We start from the raw sequence: 26,269 nt of genomic DNA on the forward strand, positions 1-26,269 counted from the left end.
GCTTAAAATGCAGCTGGCAAGACAGCAACAGGTTGTACTAATCATGGTGCCTAACAAGCCGCTGGTACCTGAAGAGCCACTGGAAACACAATGACGATTACTACAAAACACCCATGTTAAGTGCCTACAAGCCCCTGGAAACACAACAATGACTTGCTAAATCCAAATCTTTTCATTGTTGGTCTGGAACAGTGGCCCACATCTTGGCGGGCATCTCGCCTCGGTGACATGCCATCGATCATTCACTCCACCTCCCGATAACAAAGTCAGCTTATATTTTACATCACAAAGGGTGCATATAAATGAATGGAACATATTTAAGGTTTGCAGAAATCTACACTGCCAACATTTTTTCTAGTGCCTAGGCTGACAGAGAGCATAAAACCTTCAACTAGGCTTAGCAAAGACTTCACCAATTTGCATGTAATTCTTAAGGCATTAGTTAATACAACATTAGAGCAAAGGGGATTCAAAGACACAAAATAAATCTAGCATAATTTTTCTCATATATTTTTTTTTAGCTGGATTTGCAGTGTTTCAGAATTGAGCCACCACCTTGATGATCTGGCCCTCCTTGAATGGCAGCTCCTCATCAGCAGCATCGGGGTTGGGAGACATGGACATGGGGTCATAGTCAAACAGAGCCACAAACACACGGGTCATCTCCTCCGGCTCTGACTCCTCATAGTAATCCGCGGAGCGCCGTCCCCGCCCGTGCCTGCGACCGCCATAGCCGTCTGAAACATAGAGGAGGCCTCTGCTGCTACTACCAGCCTTATACAGCCACGCTGGCTGTAGAGGCAATGAGAGCAGAAGATGTCTCTTTGTTAGAGCTGACAGGGGAGAGGGCGATGAGATGCATGTGTGAAAAAAGAGCCTGAGATCGAATGTAATAATTATGCTTTTAGTTTTTAATCTCAGTCACTTTACAAATGACACTCGTGTTGTTGTGTTCACGCACTAAAAGCAAAGGATGCTTTTATTTTTAAAAAAAAGGCTCGGTACAATAGTAGCAGGGGTTCTTCGTTCACACATCTCTGCTTGCTGGCGTGACAGTCTCTAAACATCACAGCACACAGTACAACACGGCACAGACAAGAAACACATGTCAAGCAGTTTTTGGGGGTGCAAGGGGGGAACTGAATGACTGTGCACACCAGGAGGACACAAGTAACACTGCACTATTGTTCATTGCTGTTTCACTGGCGAATCTCACAGAGGCTGATTAACATGCATGCTCTCCCCGAATTGGACACGATGAGGAGATCATTACTACATCAAACACAGGCGTACGGTCATGCTTTTAGGCCACATCTGGAAACAATGTGCAGCAAAAAAAAGGCAAAAGAGGCACGTTCCCAAAGGAGGTAAAACATCAAATGCCCCAGCAGTTCTTGGCAACACAGATATCAGTGAGGGGGAAGGGATGAACCTGATATCAGCTCCCCATGCTTCTCATGGTTCACCATGTTAAATGTTTCAATGGCAGATTGTAAATCTGAATGATGGCTCGGAGTAACCAATGCTAAGAAAGTGAAATATGCTTTTTTGAAATGTAAAATGTGCTTCAACGGTGTAAAACGTGTTTTACTTTCATGGCAGCAGAGTTGATGAATGTGCAACCGAGTGATACCAACAAGGCAGTCTTTTCTTCTCCTTCTCACTGTATTGTAAACTGGTCATGCAAAATTAAAGCAAACGGGCTACTGGCTCATGAAGGTAAGAGGAGAAGGAAAAGAGGTGACGGAGAAGCTAAGGAAGAGGGCGGGCTAAGTTGGGGTGGGGTGGGAGGGTAGCCTGGGTATGGAGGGTGAATGGGAAGAGTAGGAGTGAGTTGGGGTTTCTTGGGATTGGAGGTGTAGGAGTACATACAGGGAAGGGATTTTCATTCTCCAAAAAACGGGAAAAAAGTGGCCAGTCTTGTCTTCCCCCGTCAGCTTTATTCAGCTAAGCTAAAACTAAACAAAGCAGCTAACTGTCCAGCACAGAACAAAGACCACCATATCACTGCATGTGTTTAAGACCGATTCTTGGCCTTTTCTGGCATTGTCAAGGTGAATTGTCAGCTGCACCACATACCATATTGATCCTCTGAGGACATAGATCGCCATATCCTGCGCCGAGCTACACTGCCATAGTAAACATCCTCCTTGACGGGTGAGAGGTTCCCCTCACTCCCCTCACTGTTACTGTCCATGGTGATCTCTACAGAAGACACCAATCACAACGTTACGGTCAGAGATCCCCCGCACACACACTCTGCTCTACCCCATGGCCCATTCACTCATGCTGAGACAGTAGGATGATGAGGTTGCCCTGAGGTGGGGGAGGGGGGGTGTACAAGGCAACAGGTTTCACTCTGGAGTCACTGGGTGTAAAACAGCAATGCTTGCACTGTTGCTGGGAGGTCAAATTAGGGTGGTCATCTTAGCATGTTAACCCACAGTAAACACAGGCATAGGGAGTGTATCTGGGAGAACTTTCCTGCATGTGAACATTTGGCGAATCCAGCTCGTGAGGATGGACAGCTACTGGGGTGTGCAAACACTCCCCAAAATAAGGGTCTATGTGGTTGGTTAAGCTCTATGGGAGAGATGTACAGCTCGGCTCACATGGGTAAGGGGAGACACATGGTATAAATAGCACAAACATCAGTGGCCCTGCAGGTGGGGATGACGCGTCTCCTCATGATGTGACCTCACTAACCAATGGATGGGATGGGCCGTTGCTGAGGGGGGTTGCCGATGTGAACCGGCCTCCTCCCTGAGTGGTCCAGACGATCAGCGCTTCCATGTGATGGTGAGTTCCCAATGATCTTTAGAGTAAAAAACAGAAGATGAGAGGTCAGAACAACAAACAACCTGCGTTGTGAAGATGAGTAAACTTTTAAAATCATTTAAAAGAATCCCACAATCCTGTTAAAACAACTGAAAAACCATAAGAGCAAATGATGTAATTTCCATTTGTCCTTAGGGAGGCAAAATAATAGAAGAAAATCCATAAAACAATAAGAAAACCCAACAAACCATCAAAACAAGTAAATCAAATCAACCCCCAACACAACAACATGGACTGAGGGGGTCAGGGAGGGTCAGATGTTTAGCTAAAGACCATTTGTTTGGTTTGTTTTGCTCTGTGCATGTCAGCTCCTTGATGAGAAAAGAAAGCAATGGCAGCACAAAAGACAAAAATGATGAGTGGAGAGAAAGGGAGGATGAGAAGACAAAGAGTAGAAGTGAAGAGTTAGTGTGAATGGATAAAAATGTTAGATGAGCAAAGCCATTATAGCTCCAGCCTGAGGCTTTGTTTAACAACAATCACAACATTTGAATTTAGGAAAAATGATGATGAACAAGATCTTTTTCTGCTGAAACAAGTGAAAGAGACAAGCAAGGGATGATGCGTATGGGTTGAAGGCTAAATTAATCACCGCAGGCTGCAGAAATCTTGATCTGGCCTTTTTTTGGCATGTGAAGCAATGAGAGACGAGAGATGCTGAGAAAAAGCTCCAAGCATAAGGTGGAGCGTTAATGGCTGCAGCTCTAATGGACAAGACATGGAGAGCAACAAATGAAGCCAGCAGCTGGCAGAGGGGAGGCGGGGGAAGAAGAGACGGGAGCAGCACGTCCCCATGCACTGCACAGAGACTTCCCTTTAAATGGAACCTTTCCTCTCAAAGACATGAGAAGTCAAAACGTAAGTAAATGGCCTTTAGGTAATTGAAAGCTTGACTTTAAAATCCACCTGACATTCTGAGTACAAGCAAAATAACACACAAAAATAAAACATCAAATCAGACCAACCATAAACGTGTGAGAACTTGTCATAAAATGAGAATGTCAAACGAAAGAAAAGGAACAAAAGGAGGTAATCATAAAGAAAAACAGACGACATTAAGGAAACAGAATGGCTGCAGCTTGCTGATGGAAAGTACACAGCAGAAAGTCTGAATCACACACCAGCGGCTGGTCCCGGTTGAGCCTGGACAAAGACTGGGCCCTAGCCTCCCTGTGGGGGCTGTAATAGGCCCTGTCCAGCTCGTTCAGCCTGCCCTCGCTCAGGGCCGCTTCCCTGGAGTAGTTTCGCAGCGCACCATCCCGACCAGGCCCAAAGTGCTCCCTGTTCCTAAAGTCACCTGTGTGTACTGACTTGGCAGCAGTCACTGGGATGTCAGAGAACTCCTCCTCTACACTGCACTGGCGGGTCAGAGTTCTTTTACGGCCCATAGCCAGCGCACGCCTTTCTACCGGGCCTTCACAGTGAATGATGTGAACGGGCCCCCGCATGGGGCTCCCGTGAGCATAGTACCCTCGATAACCCCGGCCCAGAGAGCCCTCTTCCTCACTGCCGCAGTCTAAACCACTGTCAGGGCTCTTGGTGTTCTGCCGGTTGGGTCGTACCAAGATGCGGTCGTCTGCGTTGTAGCAGTAGCGGCTGTCGGTGAAGCGAGGGGAGGAGCGCTGGCGCTGCAGGTGGCGGGAGTTCTTGCTGGGGGTGAGATGGTTGTGCATGTGGGTGTCCTGTGGGTACATCCTCCGCTGAGTGTGCGGCGTCCCCGGCCGACCGCCCTCTTCAAAGCACAGGCGTTGGCCCATGCCGTCCACGCAGTCGGACTCTTCCTCCACCTCGGGGATGCTGTGGAGACGCTTGCTGCGGAGCGACTTCTGCTTCACCACCTCCCTCTGGAGATCCCAGCAGTCTCTTTCCTCAGCTAAGTCCTGACGCTTGTAATATGCCTTCGGTCGTGACCAGGAGGCAAAAGTTCCAACATTTCACAGTTCAGTTAGTCAGTTCAATTCAAAAGGTTCAGTTTAGATTTTTTTTTTGTGAGGAGGGTTGAAAAGTTTTTTCGGAGGTTTTAGAACAGGCAGGAAACAACACAGTATGTGAATAGAACAAATGGGGGGGAAAGACAAAATAAAGACAGAATTAGTTATTTGTGGCAATGTAGTAAGACATGCAGTCTCATTCCGTGAGGAGGAAATGGCATGCTCTGAACAGGAATCTCAAAGGCTCAAATGTGGAGTGAGAACTGATAAAGTGAGTGTGGGCACGGAGGTTGAACGTAGAGGAGGGAATTTCACTCGTGAGAAATTAGAAATATCCAAACAAAAAGAAAGTGACAGGCTAAGTCAGTGCCACAGGTGAGGGAGAAATGAAAACATCAATGTGGATGAAATTAATTAATAAATCTTTTAAAAAAAAAAAAACATGAGGTTGAGTGAGTGGAAAAATCAGCTGCTGAGGACATACTGTATCAGGACACTTATTTAGCAACAGTTTTAAACACACAGAGATTCCTTCAATTTCCTTACAGAAAATAACAGTAGAAGCAAATTTGACAATTTATCTATAACCATTCCCTTAATAATGTCTCATTCAAATTCTTATATCATTACTATACATATTTAAAAAATATTTTTACAGAAATATAAGGGCAATGGATAATGTGCAACAGTGATTTACAAGTAGATGGCAATGACAAAAAGGAGATGCAGCATTGGTGTATTTGACACACTAAAGACTACCCCTCATTAACACCACATTACTGTACACATTTAACTGAACACAAACAGGGATATCCTCTCCAAAACTGCAATAATATTGTGTCGACTTCTGGTAGCAAGCCTACTTTAATACATAGTACATACAAGCCACTACAGTATACTTCCTCACTCTCATCTCTTAACATGCTTTTGTTTTATCGTGACAGCAGATTGCCTTTACATCCAGACATCCCCACTGACAGACCAGATGAAGACAAGATCATGTACCGACAATGTTAACATTTACATCGACAGTAGAAAAATTAAACACCAGGACATGACGGACATAAACAAACGTGAATATTTCCATTTAAGTACTCACTTAAATGAGATTCCCATAAGCACTTGATATGCCATGACCCTTTGATACAGCACAGTATATTAAAATTTTCACTTGAATATCACATTTGACTTTTTGTAACACTTGTTTGGTGCAGTGTAAAGAGCATCAAAATGCAATGCAAACCACAACAATATTATGCCTTTTGTTTACAGCCTTCCCCTCTAGCATGCGGTACAGTAATGTATACGTGGCCATTCCCATGAGCTCAGCCTTGATTGACTAAAGCAGTGCTGGAGGGGCGGGGGGTAGGAGCAGGCTGGGGTGGGAGAGGCTGACTCAGCTAACACAAGGCAGGGGGAGCTCAGCCAGGCAAAGCCACGGCGGGCCTGGTTGTAGAGCCTGTGAGAGAGAGCAGGTACTTTTGAAGGTGGCAAGACGCACCCTCCCTCCCTCCCTCCCTACACCCCTCCCTCCCTACACCCCCTGTCGTACCCACCGCCCTCTGACCTCCCCTTGTTCAATACAGACTGAAGGTGTGCAGTGTCTACCTTAAGAGTGTTGTGAGAGTTGATACTGCGCCTGCGGCCCTCCTCCAGCTGCATCTCAGAGTAAAGATCTTCCTCATCCTCCTCCATGATGTCGGACAGGTCTGAACCCCGGCTGCTCTCTGTGTGGTACTCCTCACTGTGGCTGTAGTGGTGATGATGGTGCTAAAGGAGAACAAGAGAGCATATTAGGTAGAGATCAGCAAATTCAAAGTTAATATTTTGATCTTTTTTTTAACATCTTTGGTGCTGTATTATGTGGCAATAGTCACTATTACCAAAGAGACAAAGGAAAGTGTCTCCACTTAACAGAGACTCACGCCAGGTTCACACTCAAGACAGAAGCGCCACGATATGTCAGCTGTCGTGCAAGCTGTAGCCTGACTGTTCACACCAGAAGCTGATTCTTCTGTGTCGATCAAAAGCAATTCTGTTCTCCTGCTCTTTTTTAATCACACGTAGAGCTCTGTCAATAACTCTGCTTATTTATGTGTGTGTGTGCATAGATGTGTGTCTGCTTGTCTCTGTTTAGGAGAAACTGACAAATATGTGAACTAAGTAGGTCTGCATAATTCAATAAACACAGTCACAAAAAGCAGTGATATTGGGTTATTTCAAATAACTATAGTGGATCAACATATTTTCAAATTTCATCGTGGAGGTGGGGCGAAAACATGAAGAACAACAGGGATCAGATTATTCATACCATATATCATATGTCTTTTAAATAATTTATAAGAGATTATCAGTTCAATCTTTGTCAAATTTGCTCACAGAGACTATAGACCACACACCAAAACAAAACTACGGATTGTGAGCCGGCCAGAGAGATTGTGGGAAGTGGGAAACACGCAAAGGAAGCAAGCAGCACTCCATGGCAAATAGGGTTTGTGGCGCTTCCTGGTCCAGTGTAAACCTGGCGTAACAATACATCTCAATACCATAGCACCGACTGAAAACTACCAATAATGTCACCTAAGTAATCGGACACCTCCATCCAAATGCAAAAGCAGCTCTAAACTCCAAGTGGCTGGCCAACATACAGAATTCCCATTAGCTTTTAATATTAATTGGTGTAAACACATCTGCATGTATTGGTTGACTTCCAGTAAAAGCCAGAATGTTCATATAACTTTGTTCAAAATGTTGTGTATGCTGGTGAAAAGTCTTGTAAAGCTGCAAAATTTGCACTGAAATTATGCAAAAGTTTGCTAAAGTAAAACTTTTGTTTTGACTGGATTTGGTTTTTTTTGTTTGGTTGGTTGGTTTTTTGCAACAACAAAGACAGGGATGACATACAGATAGGAAGGTAGGGTTGGCACAGGTTAATAATATACAGAACATTGAAAGTAAGAGGTCTGTAGCTGTGTGACTGTGTTTTTAATTCTGTCTGCCTCTAAAATATATTTGGATTTGGTGCATGTGTGTGGTCCCATTTGTATTTCTGCATATATAAAAATGTACATGAACGATGTAAACAAGATTCTAGAAAATAAAATTGTATTACACCGATGCAAAAATACCCATCAGTAGGGGCTTAAATTTTATATAATGGGGTGTGTTTTGATTTCATTCAATTGGATTTTGCATACTTGTAACTGTAGGCACAGATTCTTCAGAGAAAAAAGTGATACACATTCACAGATTGTCTGAGCACAGCTTGTTGCATTTTCTGTGAAGTACCTGTCTGCCCAACTCTGAGCCTCTGAGAAATTCATCCACTGAGGCTCCTCTCCTCCTCGCATGAGGAGAGTCGTATCCATCCTCCTCCTCATCAGAGTTGAGTGGATGCAAGGCATTACCTCGCTCACTAAAGATATTCCTTTTTTCAACCTAAAAAGAGAAATGTTAGACATTTAGACTGCGCAGATCCAAATCATGTAGTGTAATATTCATATTTTTGTTCTTAAATCTAGTGAAAACAATTTGGGGAGCCATTTTAATTTCCACTAATGTTGTTTCATAATCATTTTCAACAGGTTTCTAGTTTTATACTGAAACTAATACTTTTCATGCTAATAGCTTTAACAAGTGAAATCATCCTATCATTCTCACAGATATTCTCATTTGTATAATAAAAAAATCAGAGATGAAAAGGGTTATGATAATATGTTGGTACAACTGATTGAACTGAATCGGCACGTACCCGGTTGCCCTCAGCAAACACTCTCTGGGCAGCTTCCCTGGCCATGGCCTTGGCGATGGTGTTGGGGATGGGGACTCCCTGAGGCTGTGGCAGGATCCTCTGAGGAGAGGGCGATCGCCGTGGCTGGAAGTGCGGCGGCTCCAGGTTGGGTCCACGCATGGGGGGCAGCGGAGAGGGGGATCGCTCCCAGGGCGGGGCTGTCCGCAGTCCCACCTCATGCTCTTTGGTTTCTGGCTCTCTGGCACTTACTAACGGTTTGGACTTGGGCATGGGGTGGCGCTGGAAATGAGGCTGGGAATGAGGAGGGGGTTGGCAGATGGGCTGTGAGTGTGGCTGTGCGTGGGGCAAAGTGTGGGGCTGGGCTCGGGGCATAGGTTGCACCTGGGGCTGAGGGTGATTCGGGGGGTAAGTGGACGGGTACGGAGGATGGGTTTGTGAGTGTACCGGATGGGACTGCGGGTGGGCCATAGGATGGGGAGGCGCAGTGGTTCGGTGGGAGAGGCGCGGAGAGCCCAAGAGATTGTGCGGGATGATGGCCACAGGTGAGTCCTGGGACTCTCCTTGTGTTGATAACGTCCTTACAATGACTTCCCTGGCCTCCAGACACTGAATCCTGTTTAACTCCACGGTCACATAGTCTGCTGTGGGGTATAAGACCTCTGCTATCTGTATTCACAAAGGAACCAGAGAGTCCTTACCAAAGAGCAATTCACAACATCAGCATACAAAAGTAGTCACTCTGTAACCATCATACAAACATGTATGCATTTCTAGCTCTCATGTCTGTCGGACAATTATTAAAAATAAAAATCTACAAAAACAATCACAGCACATGAACTTGTAAATGTTAAGAGTAATAAAATGACCATGTTAAAATTTGATCTAAAGCAATCACTTCAAGCCTGTTGGGAAATAGTCACTTTTTTCTACATCCAGCTGTTGATTTTGGTTTGGTAATGATCAGTTGATGATCGATTAATCGGTCATTTTGAATCTAACTGAACATAAGAAATGTAATTGATTAATCAATAGGCTATGCTATATGTCAAAGTGTATTCAATATGTTAGTGTGATGATTTGATTTGAGTAAAAACGCATTTGGTATTCTTTGGTATATGCAAAGTTTTTATGCTTTTTTGACGATTAATCAGTTGTTAATTTTACCAAAAATTCATTAAGGAAAGTGCTTACAATTTGCAACCCTGTTCAAAGTTAAACTGTACACTATCATGGTTGCACACACACACTCAACTCAGTATCAGCTCCCTGTGCAAAAGGTAAAGCTATATCTTCAGTCCCTGGGGGCTGGATTAGGAACGGGACAGTATAAAATTTAATCACGGATTGGGATTAAAAATACTCACAATAAATTGATGGTAGTGCTGAGAGAAATGGAGAAATAAAAAAATCGCTATTTTTGACCAAATACCTTGATATCGATCTTGGAGTGATATTATAAGGTTGACAATTGGTGTTTCACAAAATATTTACACAATGAGATTTTGATAGATAATCATCAGTAATGTGGATATACGGCCAAAGTGGGTAAAGATAAATAACAGAACAGCTGCAATCATCTGGTAAGTTCAGAAAAGACCATCATTTTACTGTAATTCAGCCTTTAAAACCAGAAAAAGACTCTGCAAAAAACACACTACACTTAAAAAAAGATCTTAATCAAAGCATTGGAAAACCTTATATTGACAGATATGATGTCTTATCAAAAATATTTGAGAAGCCTCAGTTCTTTGAGATGGTTTCTTTGTTTTTCAATGAAAAGGATGTTCACTGTCCTCTGACGCAATAAAAATGCTGGTAACTAAAGTTAAGAAAAACTGATTTCAGTATGGTTTAGTGCCATTTTAAAAGTTGAAGCATATTTTAAAGCTTATCAGGATAATATTGTGAATCTCAATTGTTTTGGGTAATCATGACATTTTAACATGGTTCCATGCTTCAGCTGGTATCAGCATTTTATAATTTCTCCAGGAGATGGCAATAGAGCACTACTCAAAGAATTCACTGATAAGGAAGGAAACGGCTATGTTTTCTGAGAATTGTATTGAATGACTTAAAAAAAGAAAAAAGACTTATTCTGACATTTGGTACCTTTTGTCCCTTTGTGCACACGGCATAGCCAATCACACTGGCACCGTTGGAGGTTCCTGAAGATGTCAGAGGCGGCGGCTTCCATCTGACCTGCAGGAGCCCCGGCGTCTGACCACACTGGACCTGCACCTCCTGGGGAGGGAGAGGGGGCCCTGGGGAGCACAACACACACACTGGATAAGGAGAGAAAAAAAGACAGCTCAACAGCAGCTGAACCATTTATGCCTAGTTGATCAAAAAAAAAGATGTGCTGACCTCTGTGCTATGCCATTCAGTAATAATTTCACAGAAATGAAACAAGGTTATTCTCATTCTAGAGGAACAGTATTATATATATATTATATATCTACAGTGCTGCAGCCTGACCTCACGGGATTATCAAAAATTGTATTAAAAACATAACGTATACTAATTTCTAAATATAAAGGCATTTTCTATTTTACTGAAATGACCAGCTGGTACATTACTGTGATGCACACAGAGCCAGTGACAGCTGGATGTTCAAATATTGTCATTTATAGGATGATTTTGTTATATTTATGCTCAACTCTGTGCAGGTTGACAGCGTGCATCCAGATATTCATTCATACGGGTACATAGGCAATACATTGGTTGAAAAAGCCAAGTTTGTCAGCATGTAGCCATCAGTGAATATACAGCGGTATCCTGTTGCCAGATTCTCGCTGACAATATTCTATGGAGCATAAAAAAAAACACAGTTTGCTATTTCCACAATCTGTCAGTGCTGCCTGCATACTAAACAACATAACCATCTGTGCAGTGCTGCTGCTCCCCTGCAGTCACACAGTGAGAGAGCGAGCAGCCAGATGCAGTCAGCAGTATCTCGGAGCTGCAACGTGCAGCTGTCTGTGTGTCCGAGAATCTCCATCAACACAATCTTAATCACATTTCTACGCTGACTGTCAGCACACAACACATGCAGTCTTAGAACAGCAGCAGTGGTTGTTTGGAGATTTCATTTCCTCTTGTCTATTTTAAAGTATGCCTGTCATAAACAACAAGCTCCTCAGAGAACTGAAATGAAGTGAAAATGAATATTTCTGTGGAGCCACTTTCATTAAGACCGGACACAAACAGCACACACTAATTTCCAGGCAGGGAACTGGAGGCTGCTCTGCGTGACTAATATGAATAAAAATGTTGTATCGCTAAGAAGTCAAGTGTTTGAGGAACACATGCTAAGTGTGAAAGTCTGATAAAGTGCCTCCAGACATTGTTGTCCTTATTGACAACAGTTGCCCGCCACCGATACTGACAATATTTCAGACGCCTCTAATTAACATGTTCAATAGATACATCATTTAATGAACTCTCAGCATGTTCGCTTGTCAGCTGCCAACAGGAAATGTCAATTCAAACTTCAGCCTCAAGCTGTCTGTCCGCCCCTCTCTTTCTCTCCCACTACCTCTGTGTCGCCTGTATTTGCTTTCACCTTTTTTGTAGTCACTGCTTGACAGCAGCTCTTATCTTATGCCGGTATCTTAACAGTGACTCTGTTTACATGCACACTAATATTCTTTATAATTATGCCCATTTTTCTGTTTTGGGCTACTGATGAAACAACATGGCAGACTCCGTAGAAGATTACCTACTCTGTATGTAGATATACCTAAAAAGCTCATTCTAATTGTCAGGTTATTAAAGTAGTTATGAGAATTATATTCCATTTGTGTCAATAGATGCCCCTAAATCCTACATACTGGACCTTTAAGAAATGTATTATATGCATTATTGTATGCATTATACGCTCTTAATAGATACGTCTCAATTAGGTTTTTGAGACACGTAGCCTCTTGCCTGTTCAAAGTCAGCTCTGTGCGTTGTCATGGATGTGTTGTGCACAAACCAGTGCACATGGGAGAAGGTTTCCTTGTAGGCTTCTTCCAGAAAGCCCATCTGATAGAATTATTCATTTTGACCCAAACCAGAACCAGACTTTAACCTTAACCAAGAAATCCCTTTCTGAAAGAAAGACCTCCACAAAAACCCATCCCAAAACAGCCAAACCAGCTAACAAACAGTTTATAAGGCTGTGGGATAAAGATGCACGCCCAACAGAAAAGCCTGCATTTCGGTTTGGATGGAGAAACAATCTGATTTTGAGCATGAGTGACATGGATAGCTACCGCTTTTTGAGCATGAGCATATTGCAACGCCAACCTTTTGCACCACTGGCTGAAAACCATTTACAAAAATCATGTTTTGACACAATGAAGCAAAATAGAACAAGCAGCTCCAGCCGTTCCACTGTCCGTTTTTGACAGGATAAATTACATGTTAGGGCACATTAGAGTATTAGTGGAATAATCATTTTCATTAGCTTTGTAAACAGCTTTGTAGGAATAGTTTGTTTTTTTATTAGAATAAGGGCAAAAAACAGAATATTTTGTGTATGCAAACATAGTCATTGGGAGCTTTGTTGTCTTTCCTATAATAAATTATGATTAAGTAATCACAATTCCTTCCCTTTGAGGACTTGGTCAGACACAAAGTAATGTAATATGATGCATCTGAATCATACTTTATCCGCACCCGCAATTGGCTAATGACACTGTACCTTTAGATCTGCACACACAAAACAGTGCCATAAACATGGCTGGCTGTGGAGACAAACACTCTTGTTACATTCTCACTTTTAAAGATTCCCTGTAGCTACACAGTCAGGCTGTGAGACCCAAGTCAGTGCTGGCAACAGCAAAGCATCACCAGGCCTCATGGGAGAAGAAATCCCAGAGATCTACGCTCACTATTTACACTAATTTGGCTTCCAGAGACACTGTTTCCAGAGTAAGAGCTGTATTCTGAAATGCTTCCTCGATGTTTTCTTGCATTTTTTTCCTACCATGCATGTGTCTTATCGCAGCAGTACACACACATACACAAATCCTTGAGGGCAATCTTAAAGTGGCTGGGGAAAAATGAAAGTGGCTGAGATGTTTGTCAGGTTTGTAAATGTAATGGGCTTGAAGCGTGTGGCAGAGTAAATAAATAGATCGCTGTGTTGGATGGAAATTATCAGATGGCTTTCATTGTGAAATATCAGATGACTTTGAAACGGAATATTAGACGACAAGAACGGCAATCACACTGGGGTGAACATGAGAGCATAACTACCCCTTCATCATAAAAACACCTTTTACACAAAAGCTACAAACTGATAGCATTTGCAGGCACTAACAAAACAAGACTTTGGTTCAGTCTGAGCTCTCTGGTCAACCTTGTTTCTTGCCACAACTGGCACTTGTTTGCAATGAAAAATCTATCAGAAACCCATTGTACACTGCCTTCCCAGCACCAAACAGCAGACAAAGAGACTAGCTTGTGAACATAGTGGAGCATTTTGCTGCTAAGGAGCCAGATATTTTTCTCAGGTATTGGAGAGAGATAAAAGGAGCTAAAAAGAATTGTTGGACTAACATTTGTAAGGTGGCCAGAAACACGCATTCAGAGAATGGTAATGTTACTCCGTGTGCTGGACGTTTAAATGAGCAACTATTTGCTAAAAAGAGTCTCAACGAGTCTCATTCATGACACATGAACAGAACAAATTTGTGGAAAGGAAATTTACAAGTATTCCAACATTCATCAGTATGTTGGTAGCTCCGATATTTGTCGAAGTACCAACAAAATATACACCTGCCTCTGACTGCTTGAAATGCTTGTGTAAATAAGGAATGCACATAAATATTGCTGGTCAGTATTAGAAATTACAATTTTAATTTCTATTATGCTCCATTATGTTTAGTTTAGGGCCCGAGCCTGATTAAAAATTCAAGTTTGTAATGTAAAAATGGGCCTATATTATGTTATATTTTATATATTACAAATATTTTTTTAAAATATTACAACATTAGAACAAGCTAAGGCCTGGTGTGTTTCCTCTCCTCACTTCTCTTCTTCTCTTCCTTCTGTTAGCCTATTTGTCTGTTATCTCGTGCATGACAGGTTCAGGAAAGCAGGCTGAGCCCCTTGTTGCATCTAGTGCACATGGTCTATGGTGATGCGCAGATGATGATAACCACTCTACAATGCATGTTATGCACATCTCTCCCATTGCTGGGGAGGCAGAAGCAAACACTGCCAACCAAGTCGCCTTGCAGCCCTCCTTTTGCTCTTTTTCGTTTTCCTCCCCTCCTGCGTCTGCTCTGGCCTGCAAAAGTGAAATTAAATGCCAACCCTAGAATCTCTCTCTTCTGGCATTTCCCCTGGCTGTATTTGCATGTTTTTGGCACTGTGTCCCTTGAATGGACAGTGCACCTGGTCGCTACCTTTTTATAGAGCCCCGCCCTTCCCCGAAATGGAGCGGAGGTACAAGCACATAAAAATTCTCAACACAGTTAATAAGACAAACATAAGAGAATACAGGCAGATGGCAGAGTCCCTGCAGATAATCACACAGGCACACATTTCTAGTTGGCCATAATATGATTGAGAGGTATTAGTTATGTATAAGAGCATCCTACATAGTATATTTAATTTACATTAAAGCCGTGCTTTTGACATCGTGAGAGTGAACTTAAGTAGGGCTCTGCTTTAAGCTTAATGCCAACATCAATATGCCAACATGCTGATGTTATGCAGGTATAATGTTTATCACGCTCCCCTTCTTGCATGTTTACATCTACTAATTATCACTAAACAAAAAAAAGTACAACTAAGGCTGATGGGGATGTTTTGCAGGAGTTTGATATACACTGAAGTGTAGGATAAAATAAAAAAAATGGCCAGATGCTGCTGAAAAGTCAGGAGATCACCAAGAACACAAGTTATCAGAATTCATCCTGAGGGGGGAAGTAAATGTCTGCACCAAATTTTAAGGCAATCCGTCCAACAGTCGATCTGATAATTCAAAATAAACCATAAATGTGTCACAAGAGAAGAAAATCCTTAGATACAATCTCCAGGCTCATTGGATATCTGTACCAATGGCAGTATTTCAGACTGGACCAAAGCAGTGGGCTGAGCAACCAACCAACAGACGTTGCCATCCCTAGAGCCATGCTAGCAAGGCTAAAAATATCCCTGTAGGTCTAGCGGGGACTAGACAACCATACACCACATGGAAAAAAGTCCCTTTCTTACAGGTCGACAAAGTACACAACTCTCTTGATTCAATGTATAGGTATATATATTACTCCAATCCAAGTGAAAGTTACTGAGTCAAATTATTACTTGAGCTAAAGTGCCGGAGTAGGTCCTTTTAAAAATACTTAAGTATTCAAAGTATGTTTTAAATCTCAACACATTGTTGTATATTTTCACAATACATTTACACTAAACTCTAAACAACCCACTGAATGCACTGACTTGCTTACAGAACCTGTGAATGAAAAACTTGCTGAATATACTGTAAAGCTGGTAGAAATGCCCCCCAAAAAAGCAAATTAACAAAAGCACCATCTTTGTTATTTTCATTTTTTGAAGAGGAAAAATTAATACCTTAACCTGCTTTCTCATGTTAGATGGCAAATTCTTATAGACAGTGATTGAGTTTTTGCTAACAGAGCAAACATTTAAATCATTATGAATTATTCTTCATCCAAAAAACTTCAAACTCGGACTGGAGGTAACGCCATGGCTGCATTCTGCATGTAACCATAGTTTATGGATTTTTGAATTGCATAGAAAAGAAAAAAAAATCACTTCAAAGCAATTGTAATGAGTAATGAGAGCCTTCATAGAAATATAGAGTCAAAAGTACAATATTGTCTTTTAAAAGTAGTGGAATCAAAGTAATATGTTTCCAAAAAATAATAGTCAAGTAAAGTACAGATACTCCAATACAGATACACTACTTAAGTAAATGTACTTATTACTGTCTATCACTGCTGCTTTAGTGTGGTTTACAGAACAGATGTGAGTAATGATTTAGAGGCTGACCTGCAGGCTGAGTGCAGAACTCCACAGAGATTTCCCTCTTCTCCCTCTGATCCATCGGAAGCTGCCAAGGCACCTGATGCGGCTGCGCCACAACCTTCACCTTGTAAACCGTCATGGGCTTCAGGTTGAAGAACTTGTACTTATAGCCCCCAGCCTTGACCATGTCGTACTCTGCACCATTTAGGAAGATGGTGTGACAGTAGTTGCTGTTGCTGGGCATCCACGAGAGCTCAGCAGAGACCTGCGTGATGCTGTCCACCCGCAGGTAGTAAGGTGCCACCACAACGTCCTTCCCCACAAGCAAAGTGCACCGGAGCTCGTCCGACGGGCCCCGGTCAGTGATGCTCTGCACTGAGATTCGGTAGGTGTTGGTGGCCAGATTGAGCTTTTCTAGAAGGGACTTTGTCCTGCCCCCGTAGGGGACACTCATGCGCAACTCCTTATCCACCAAGACATTGTAGCCACTGATGGTGCCCCAGCCTGGTGGGACCACAGGAGGATCCCAGCCAATAATCACACTCTTGGCCAGTTGTTTGATCAGGTTGATGCGGCGGGGATAAGGCACAATGTCTTCGCCGACCTCGTCGATGCTGACATCCAGGGTTCCTGTCCCGTTGCTGGAGGAGCCCAGGAGGTCCATGCCCAAGCTGCTGGTGCTTAGACAGTCTAGTTTAGTGTCAGACAGCAGGCTGCTTATGCTCGTTCCCGTTCCTGTGCCAACTTTCAATCTCTGAGAACCCAGGCTACTGTGGTTGAGGTAGCCAGGCTCTTTAGCCACTGTGTCCCTGTGTTGGACAGAGGGTGTGTCCTCATCTTGGATAAAATCCACAAAATTGGACGGGACAAGTCCCCGCTGTCCATCCAGCAGCTCTCCTAAGAAACAAAAAGCAGATAGTTGATATTATGGCGACATTAAGGGTAAGGAATTAAACAAAACAGATGCAGGTCAGACCTTCGTAAAAGCCATCCTCGTCCATTGTCCCGTAAATGTAGAGGTACTTCCCTGCCACCAGAGGGAGCTCTGCCTCAGGATGCTCATTAGGCCCATCATAAGGATTGTAACTGCATCAAAAAACACAAACAAACAATTTAGCTGCAGAGGTGTTATATTTACTTTTTTTAAAAACAATTTTTTTATTTCATTTTTACAGTTACTCTCACTCAAGGTTGTTCTTTTTTCAACCAATCTGATTCTCCACTACGTGTGTCAATGGAAATGATTTGCTTGGTGCTGCTTTGGAAATATTAAGTTTGCTTCAGTTTTCTATCTATCTATCTGTTTCTTTTTTTTCCAAATATTAAATAGCTGAAGACAGTGTGGGTTGAAAGCTCTGGCCCTGTTTCACATATTTGTGCTCTGAGGATTCCAATTATTTTTTGTGCTGACAGGTAATTTTCTTGAGAGATAGAAACACTGAATCATCTTTAAGACTGCAGCCTAAAGCTCTGTGAGAGAAAGCAAATAGTCTCAGCAAGATTTGTCTATGACTTTTCTACACTGAGCACCCACTTGAGTTTACTGTAAAGAGGTATGTAAAGGATTTTTGGCCACCTCTCTTGGTAGTTATCACCCTCTCTTGGGACGTTCAACTGTTCCTGTTGATTACTACTTCAAAAATGCACTGAAATGACTTAAACATATTTTCAAATTTAAAGCAGTGGAAGGACTTACAGTGAAATAACCTGTTGGAAATGGCAAGAGTCTCATCTGGCAATGACCTGATTACAAATTCCACAAAGAGGTTGTATTTGTCTGATTTCAGTGTTTGCGATTCAAAACAAAAGAAAGACTGTGAATAGGTATCGTGTGTTGTGTGAACGTACCTGTAACGTGCAATACACAGACGAACCTTCCCTGTGAACCTTGGTTTGGACCTGGTGGTTGAGCTGAGCTCTTTGTCCATCTGCAGGACATAAAAGAGAAACAAATAATCCTATTTTCAATGTCAAAATCTCCTCTTTGTGTTTTCACCTTTCACCTAATACTCATGACACCAAAGTGAATAATGAGGGGGCTGTTCAAGTCTTGACTTTAGTATAAAAATGCCATGGTGTTCAGAAACAGCGTAAACGAAAAAATATTGGGTCTGTCAATCTCGGTGCCTGTGCTCTCTGATTCACTGAAAGTCTTCCGAAAAGTTGAACAAAAAAGCCCACAACATACATGACATGTCTTTCGTTCAAACTTTCGACCTCCTGTGCATTAAAACTGTTTTGATCAATCCCAAACTGAGTAAAACCGGGAAGCCTCCTGCACCCCTGCTGCATGGATTTTCTCTTGTTCAGTCTAAACACATTACTTAGATTAAAATGAAGCAGCATTTTCCCCAAAAATGTTACTAACTGCTGTCTGTACTAAAGGACAACAGGAGCATGAGCGGTAACAGAGCTCACCTCAGGTAACAGAGTACACCTCATGCTGTTTGATTTTTATCACTTTCTTTAAGTGGACGTTTACACCCGGATTTTATTTGGGTGATAAAAAGATGAATTCTTCTCTGCTACAGGTCCACATTGTCATTTCGGCTGTTAAAATAATCAATAAATCAATAAAATAAAATAATTTTTTCTATGAATGTCATGCAAAGTATAAATGGACAAAATGTACAATACCAAAGTCATATGGGATACAAACAGACACCATCAGATACCTCAGAGAGGAAAGCCTGTGCTGGGCTGCTGACTCGACCGCGAGTTAGGAATGTTGGCTTCACAGAGAGGAGCTCGGGCTTGTCTCCACTGATCTGGAGTGGTCGAATGAACTCAGATATCAAAGATCTGCTTGTTGGAGCCTCATTGCCTGTTGAGCAAACAGAACTTGTCTCATCAGATCTTCACATCAAAATACAATAGAGCATTTATCAAACGTGATCAAAAAAGAGAAATAGAAAACACAGCAGTTACTTCAGTTTTCCAAAAAAATCAAAAATACATATTTTCTCCTCTTACCTGTGGCACTGTTCATCACTCTAGATTGTTTTGATGTGAGATGGCGAGATGTCTGCTTTCTCTCAAATCTAATGGAACAAGATGGTTCTCAGCCTTTGGTGCTCTAAGAGCCCAAAAAATACAAATAATCTGCAGACCTTGTTGTAAGACCTAGTGATTTATTTTTTTTTTAACAAACTACATCTGCCAAAAGTGTCACTGCGCAGAAGGAAGCGTGCATTTACTCCTGGATGAGAAGCTCATGCTCGTAAATATGAAGGGTGACTTCCTCAGCTGAGCTGGAATGTTAGCTAACTCAGTGGTGCTAACTCAGTGGTGCTAACTCAGTGGTGCTAACTTGCAGTAGATGCATGCATAAAATAGTTCCTACATGAAACTGCTCACAGCAAGGATTATCTTGAGCAACTGTGTTGTAATTTCTGGAAAGTGACAATGCAGCTGAGTTTTCCAAATGTATGTTTTTAAGTGCCAGAAGCCCGGTGCCAACTAATTCCATTATATTTAAGGAAAGGCAGACATCTCTATGGCCAATATTTTCAACACTCTGCAACTAACACCAAAAACATCTTGATAAATAGCACTGTGGGTAAGAGAGAAAATATGTACTATGTAAACCCATGGTGAGCTACATTGTTAAAATGTAATGCAAACCACAAACACAGCACACATAACAGTAACAATTCACCTATATAATAATCAGCAGATATAGCTCATTGCATGCTGTTTACATATGTTAGCCCGACTATAACATGATCTACTCAATCTGCTATTGAAAGAAGTATTTTTTAAGCAGGTATCATTTAGGTCAGTGTCACACAGAACGCTCTTCTGTTTCGAATAATTTTTAAACACAGTAAATGGCTTGAGTCAAATGATACACACTACTGTAATTAGTGAAGTGTTTGTGTATTTACAAAAACAAGTCAAAAACAAACAGAACAAGTTTTGCCAGCTCGAGGCTATTTCTCACTGTGATTGATTATTTCATTAACAATTTGTGCTAACTGCGGACGCCTCTCAGACTTCTAATTTCAGCTGCCATTTTTTTCACATCATTGTGAGCATACTGACTCCTCTTCCAATATGTGCAGTTTTTGCCAGCAGCTCTCACATGACAGAAATGAAACATTTATTCAATTGCACGGTGCATTAGTAAGAGTGGGCTCGATTGAGCTAAATTAATTTGGTTTAATTTATTAACTTCACATGTAAATGAGATTTCAGCCACTTAAAAATATGACAATAAATCAATACTATTTTCTTTGCTAAAAATATTCCAACTTTTATACTAATATATGAACTATAAGACATAGCAGATTTAAAAAAACAAACAAACTTGCATCACAATGGCATCAATGCAATCGTAGACATACCTTTTCCTATGGGAGCAGCCAGTCCATTCAGGAGCTGTGAGAGGGATTTGTTGGGCGACCCCGGAGATTCACATAGAGTTAAGGGTTCAGTGCTGAGGATATCAAACTTCCCAGCTTGGAGCCTGAACTTCTCCAGCTCTTTAGAGAGGAGGTTGAACTGCTCACTCTGAGACCGACATTTTTCCTCCAGCTCGCGGACTTTGGCCTGATGGTGGTGAGGGAGGAGAGTCATCGAGAGCAGAGTGAGAGACAGAGAGAAAGACAGGCCGACAGGAAGAAGGACAGAAAGACAGACAGGGTCAGGGAGAGAAAGGATGGGAAACAAAAGAAAACAAAAGAAGAAAAAAATAAGGAAAAAACAAGATGCAGGACTGAACATTATGCACACAGAAATGCCAGAGTACACATAGAACAGTAGGTGCGTATACGATGCTATACGCCTACTGTCTACACACAAATAGAACACGGATAAGACTTACTTTAGGACTTATTACATGTGGATTGGTCATTACAGAGAAAAACTCTCAACATGACCTAGACTATTACTGACATTGTTCAAGTCACATGCACATCTACTGTTAATAATAATACTACTGAAATTAAAAAAAGCCTCCTGTGTTGAGGCAGTTTGCTACCAAGACTGCATAGTGTCTTAGAGGATGAGGCTGATGATATTCCATGTGTTTTTTCTTATTGGAAAGTTATCCCTTCAGAGACCAAAACCAACAATCATTTTGTCTTACTAAAAAGTATGTGTGTAGCCAAAGCCTGATATTCCTCTGTGCCACAGAGCTCCATTGTTGTCCAAAAACTATTAAAAACACATCAGTGAAGTCACACTGTTGTACTGAGTAATATGTTTCTTCATTATGATGGATGTTTATTTGAAGTCACTCCCACATACAGTGCTGTACACTGTCCTGCTGCTGTAAATAGCACTGAATGTGAATCAATTTGCAGCTGAAAATAGTCCCGAATGCACTATTTACTTGTGTTCCAGTAACGTTTATTAAACTCTACAGTGCCCAGCTGTTTGGGGGAAGTTCTTCCCTTTTTTAAATATATTTGTGACTACACAGAATATTAGTTATATGTGTGATTAAAGTAATAATAAATGAGTGTTGAATGATTGACACACCGCAGAAAAATAAATTAACTACCAAACCAAATTTGAATGATTGAAAAAAAAAAAAATGAGGTTCCAAAACTGTGAATAAAATGAGCAGTCCTCCCTGCTCTAAAACGCTAAGGGGGTGTCTGCTGAAGGGGCTAAGCGGAATAACGAGAGCTGTTCGAAATACTCGAGGTGGGCCGGGTAGCTGGTTCAGGGTAAAAGACCGAAAGGTATGTTAGTGATGGCTATTTTTTTTTTAGTTTATATGATTATGGGATGTAACAAAGATGTTTATTCATGTAGTTATTGGAAAAAAAGAGCTAAGAGAGCTTGTAAAATGCTTGTAAAAAAAAAAACAAAAAAAAAAAAAACTTGTAAAACTTGTGACACGTATGCTATGATCTCAAACACTTGTACTAATAGTAGCCAAAATAAATCCTGGACACAAAAACGGTGAAAGTCAGTTTAACAACCTAACTCCAAAACTCAGTACTGAATAGTTCGCAGTTTTTGCACATTTTTGAGAAGTATTTTCTAACGTGTTTAATGTGTTTAGGAATCAGATTTAGCTCAGGCCAGACTGTAAAGATTACATGTTCATTGGGAATGAATGGGCTCGAGGCTGAAAGTCGCAGACAGAACAAAAAAGTTAGTAAATATTGTTGGTAGTGGTCTTTTCATGGGATTTGTTAACAATGACAAATATAGAAAATAACAACAGCCATATACTTTAAGAGCAGGAAACTTAATTGCACAAACTAACACTGACAAACTAAACTTTACTGTTTGGGCAGGTATAAAGGAAATTCCAGATGCTAAAGCGTGATATCTCAAGTTGAATAACTGATCATCAAAAAACACATCTGAATCTCAAGCTGACAATCTGAACCGGCGTTGCTCTGCAGGACACTGAAGCTACCATGGAATTTTTTTAGCACTGCCCAACACACAGCAACGCCTTACTGTTTCTACAGTGCAGCACTTTCTACGTTGTCCTGTTAAGACACTGAGTCCATTTCATGCACACAGGTTGTTGCTGGTTAAAACATGCTGTTAGCAGACAGACAACGAAGGAAATCCTGCATTTGTGAAACAGAATTAGTAAATTAAGAAGTATTAGTTTGAATAGCATCATACAGTTCTCAGCTGTATGGAAGTAGAGAGTTTTTAAACACACATGCTGGCTAATAGACATGCAATACTACAATGAAAAGGGATCACATTCATCAGTATTTGATGATGTGATCCTTTTTAGAACAATACAGTTTTACACACTCAGAAAGCTACTGTGTGCATCATTATTATGAACGTAACGACTCATATTTGTGTACTGTAGATGAAAGCTTTCACTCTGAAATATATCCAATACATAAAGACTTCCTGTTTTACCAATTAAATAGATTATCTGCATTCATTTATAATAGTTTGTTATTTTTATTTGTTCACATCTAAACACACACTTTAAACACGCGTTTGGTCTTATAAAGTTAAATTTGCACACCTCGATGTGTTGCTGGGCTTTGATTATGTGGGATTGAGGTTGGTCACTGACGCCCCAGGCATTCCTCTTTAATTGAAGTCGCTCCATATTCTGAATCTTTTCATCAATTGTTAAGTGAGCGCCGCTGAATTTTTCTTTATGATCAAGTCAGAAAGACCTCCAGTTTATGCTGTCAGTCATGTTCCAGACTTTCAAAAAAGCTCCCCGCTTGTGAGTTTGCTTTGAAGGGAAATGTGAAACCGAGCTGAGCGGGTAGTAAAGAAACAGAGGCAGCCCTGAATATTTCTGAAAACCAAAAAGCAAAGATCACACATCAGATTAGTTCTCAACTGATGTATGCTTTATGTTACCTTTTACTCTCTGAGTACTTGTATATTCATCATGTTCATCATCAATATAAAACTTAGACTGTGATGAATAATTTTGTTTGTAATGTGGTGTTACATCACCTGGGCCAAAATAAACATGGGGATACTGTATTATTAACTATTCTGGGAATGGTGTAAAAAAAAAAAAAGGATAAATAAATAAATAAAAACAATTCTGAAATACCTGCATGCTGTCCAAGTGGTTCTGTATAAGCATAAACACACACCCATTCAGTAAAAAGAGATGTAGGAAAGAAATAAAGCACAATTACACATGTGAGCACTCATACGCATCTTGAAAGCACAACACTCTCAGTTTAAATGTGTTACTCACAAGTCAGTTTAACAATATTTTGAAAAGAAATCTATAAACTCAATGATTCATATCTTACAGCATGAAAACTAAAAAAAAAGAGCATAAAGGTTCAGGTAGTGAGGTCAAGAAGAGCAGGAAATGGCCCTAAGCATACACAGGTCTGCCCCAGGGCTGACTAGTCCCTTATCCTCCAGCAGCAACCACATAAACACACACAGTCAACCCCCCCAGAGTCCAGACGCTCACCTCTAACAGATGGACAGCGCCTTCATGTTCCTTTTTTGCCTCAACCTGAGCCTGGGAAATACAGGGTGCAGCGGTTCAGTTCACTTTCATTTATACTGCAGTTAAGTTTCAGTTTAAAACGCCAATGAAAGGGCATTTACAAACAAACACCTTGTCATTCATTGGTGCTCAGGGTGAAAATGCTTGAGAAGAAAGCCACAATCTCCATCAACACTATGTGAGGCCACGATGAAGGATGATACTTTTAAGCAGTTCATTTATTTACCTCACATTGAACATTTCCAGCAGTGAGCATTTTTTTTTAACTTAAAATAGAAACATTTCTGATTATTATTGTATTATTGTTGGCAGAGCCGAGGAAAATCTGACAAGTTGATTTTACTTAACATAATCATGTAAACTAATTGCCTTGAAAAAGGAGAGTAAATATAACTTTAATTCTTAATTTATGATTACTTTATCTATGTGTTAAGTTAATTTGAAATTTAGTTGCATTTACTCAATTTTGTGAAGTTGTTGTGACTTAAAAATTAAAAGGGAAATTACCTTGATCAGGACTAAGAGGATTTTGGCAATGATGAAGTTTGGAGATCTGTCAATTTGTTTATCTGACTGAAAGTTACTAAAAGTTAGAAAGACTGATTTCATTAAACTTGTTATTTTTAAATTGCAACAACTTTACAAAATTAAGTAAATATACCTAAATTTTAAGTAATCCTAACATCTAAATAAAGAACATATAAATTGAGATAAATAGTTACATTTACTTCAAGGCAGTTGGTTTTCTAGATTTTTTTAAAAGTAAAATCAACCATTTCTACTAATGGGGATGGTAACTGCAAGGAACTTAGAGTAGCATCTTTTGGTAACTGGGGATAGCTAGCGATAGCTATCGGGGAACACAGAAGCACTGTGCTCTTCCTGTTTTGGTTGCAGAAAGGTTAACACACTCCTGTGTGCTGTAAATTCAGCCTTCATTTTCCTGAGAGATTGTTCCCGGTGGCCGGCAGAATCGCTTATTGAAACTGAGGCTTATATGGAACAATTTTAAATGCCAATGGTGTCATTACTCTATAGCCAATACATTGTGCAATAAACATTAAATTCATAATGTGTTAAAGCAAAAACAGAAGTTAAAGTAAAACAAAATGTCTATCTCAATTTTAACCACAACCAGCTCAAACTATTGTGGCTTTTCTTGCAACATTTTCACCTTTTCTATTTTATGTGTTTTTAAGGTTATTTAAACATGCAATATGCAACAAGAAACAATTATGTGCATGCAAGAAATATCTATATACAATCAAGGAAGCATTTGTGCATTTTTCAGTTTATTACACTTACCTGAGAAGACCACTTACATGAGAGCATCTAAATCAAGGGTCTCAAACTACCAGCCTGGGGGCCAGATTCAGCCACACAGGAACTGATATCCAGCCCACAAAAACAAAATATACTGTTTTTATACTGTTACTGTTTTCTGTCATTTTGGTTTCCCCCATCATTTTCAAGCAAGGCTTCTCCTCCAGTTATACCAACAGCTGCAGAAGTGAAAATGGCTCTTAATACATATCTAAAGGACTAGCTGACATTAACATTTTGAGAAAATCCGCTTATTTGTTGTCTGGCTGAGAAGACTGAGAGCTTTCTCATGTGTGTCTGTTAAACCTGACATTACAGTCATCAACTGTTTAGTTTACTGTAGCTTAGCACAAAGACTGGAAGCGAAAGACTTGAAGCCTGCGTCTGTCCAAAGGCAACAAAAAAATCTTCTTACCAGTACCTCTAAAGCGCACAGATTTAAACATTATATCTCATTTGTTTAATCTAATCAAAAAACAATGTATAAAAACAACATTTCTTGTTCTTAGT

The 26,269-nt window shown here is 40.9% G+C and overlaps 1 protein-coding gene across 20 annotated transcripts in view; it reads right to left on the reverse strand.

Moving 5' to 3' along the window:
* rimbp2b (RIMS binding protein 2b) overlaps positions 1-26,269 on the reverse strand; it is a 110,417-nt gene that overhangs the window by 10,939 nt on the left and 73,209 nt on the right. For 6 of the 20 annotated variants that reach the window (XR_015776485.1, XM_088077032.1, XM_088077028.1 and 3 more), the window contains 15 exons: positions 24,398-24,448; positions 24,020-24,040; positions 20,853-21,057; positions 19,182-19,330; positions 18,355-18,434; positions 17,483-17,592; positions 16,531-17,403; positions 10,630-10,802; positions 8,521-9,186; positions 8,058-8,207; positions 6,378-6,539; positions 3,960-4,736; positions 2,707-2,815; positions 2,080-2,205; positions 556-737 (listed from right to left, as the gene is read on the reverse strand). Coding sequence is in view for 19 of the 20 variants with exons in the window: in XM_088077032.1 (XP_087933158.1) it covers positions 556-737; positions 2,080-2,205; positions 2,707-2,815; positions 3,960-4,736; positions 6,378-6,539; positions 8,058-8,207; positions 8,521-9,186; positions 10,630-10,802; positions 16,531-17,403; positions 17,483-17,592; positions 18,355-18,434; positions 19,182-19,330; positions 20,853-21,057; positions 24,020-24,040; positions 24,398-24,448 (3,834 nt within the window). In the remaining variant the exon portion in view is untranslated. Of the gene's footprint in view, positions 1-555; positions 793-2,079; positions 2,206-2,706; positions 2,816-3,959; positions 4,737-6,377; positions 6,540-8,057; positions 8,208-8,520; positions 9,187-10,629; positions 10,803-16,530; positions 17,404-17,482; positions 17,593-18,354; positions 18,435-19,181; positions 19,331-20,852; positions 21,058-23,467; positions 23,680-24,019; positions 24,041-24,397; positions 24,449-26,269 lie in introns of those variants that run through there. The other 14 variants (XM_088077041.1, XM_088077026.1, XM_088077027.1 and 11 more) reach the window with 13 other exon arrangements.

This window comes from Plectropomus leopardus, chromosome 4 (genome assembly GCF_026936395.1).
Source record: "Plectropomus leopardus strain MGB_pleo_1.0 chromosome 4, ASM2693639v1, whole genome shotgun sequence".
In the NCBI taxonomy this organism is placed as follows: Eukaryota; Metazoa; Chordata; class Actinopteri; order Perciformes; family Serranidae; genus Plectropomus; species Plectropomus leopardus.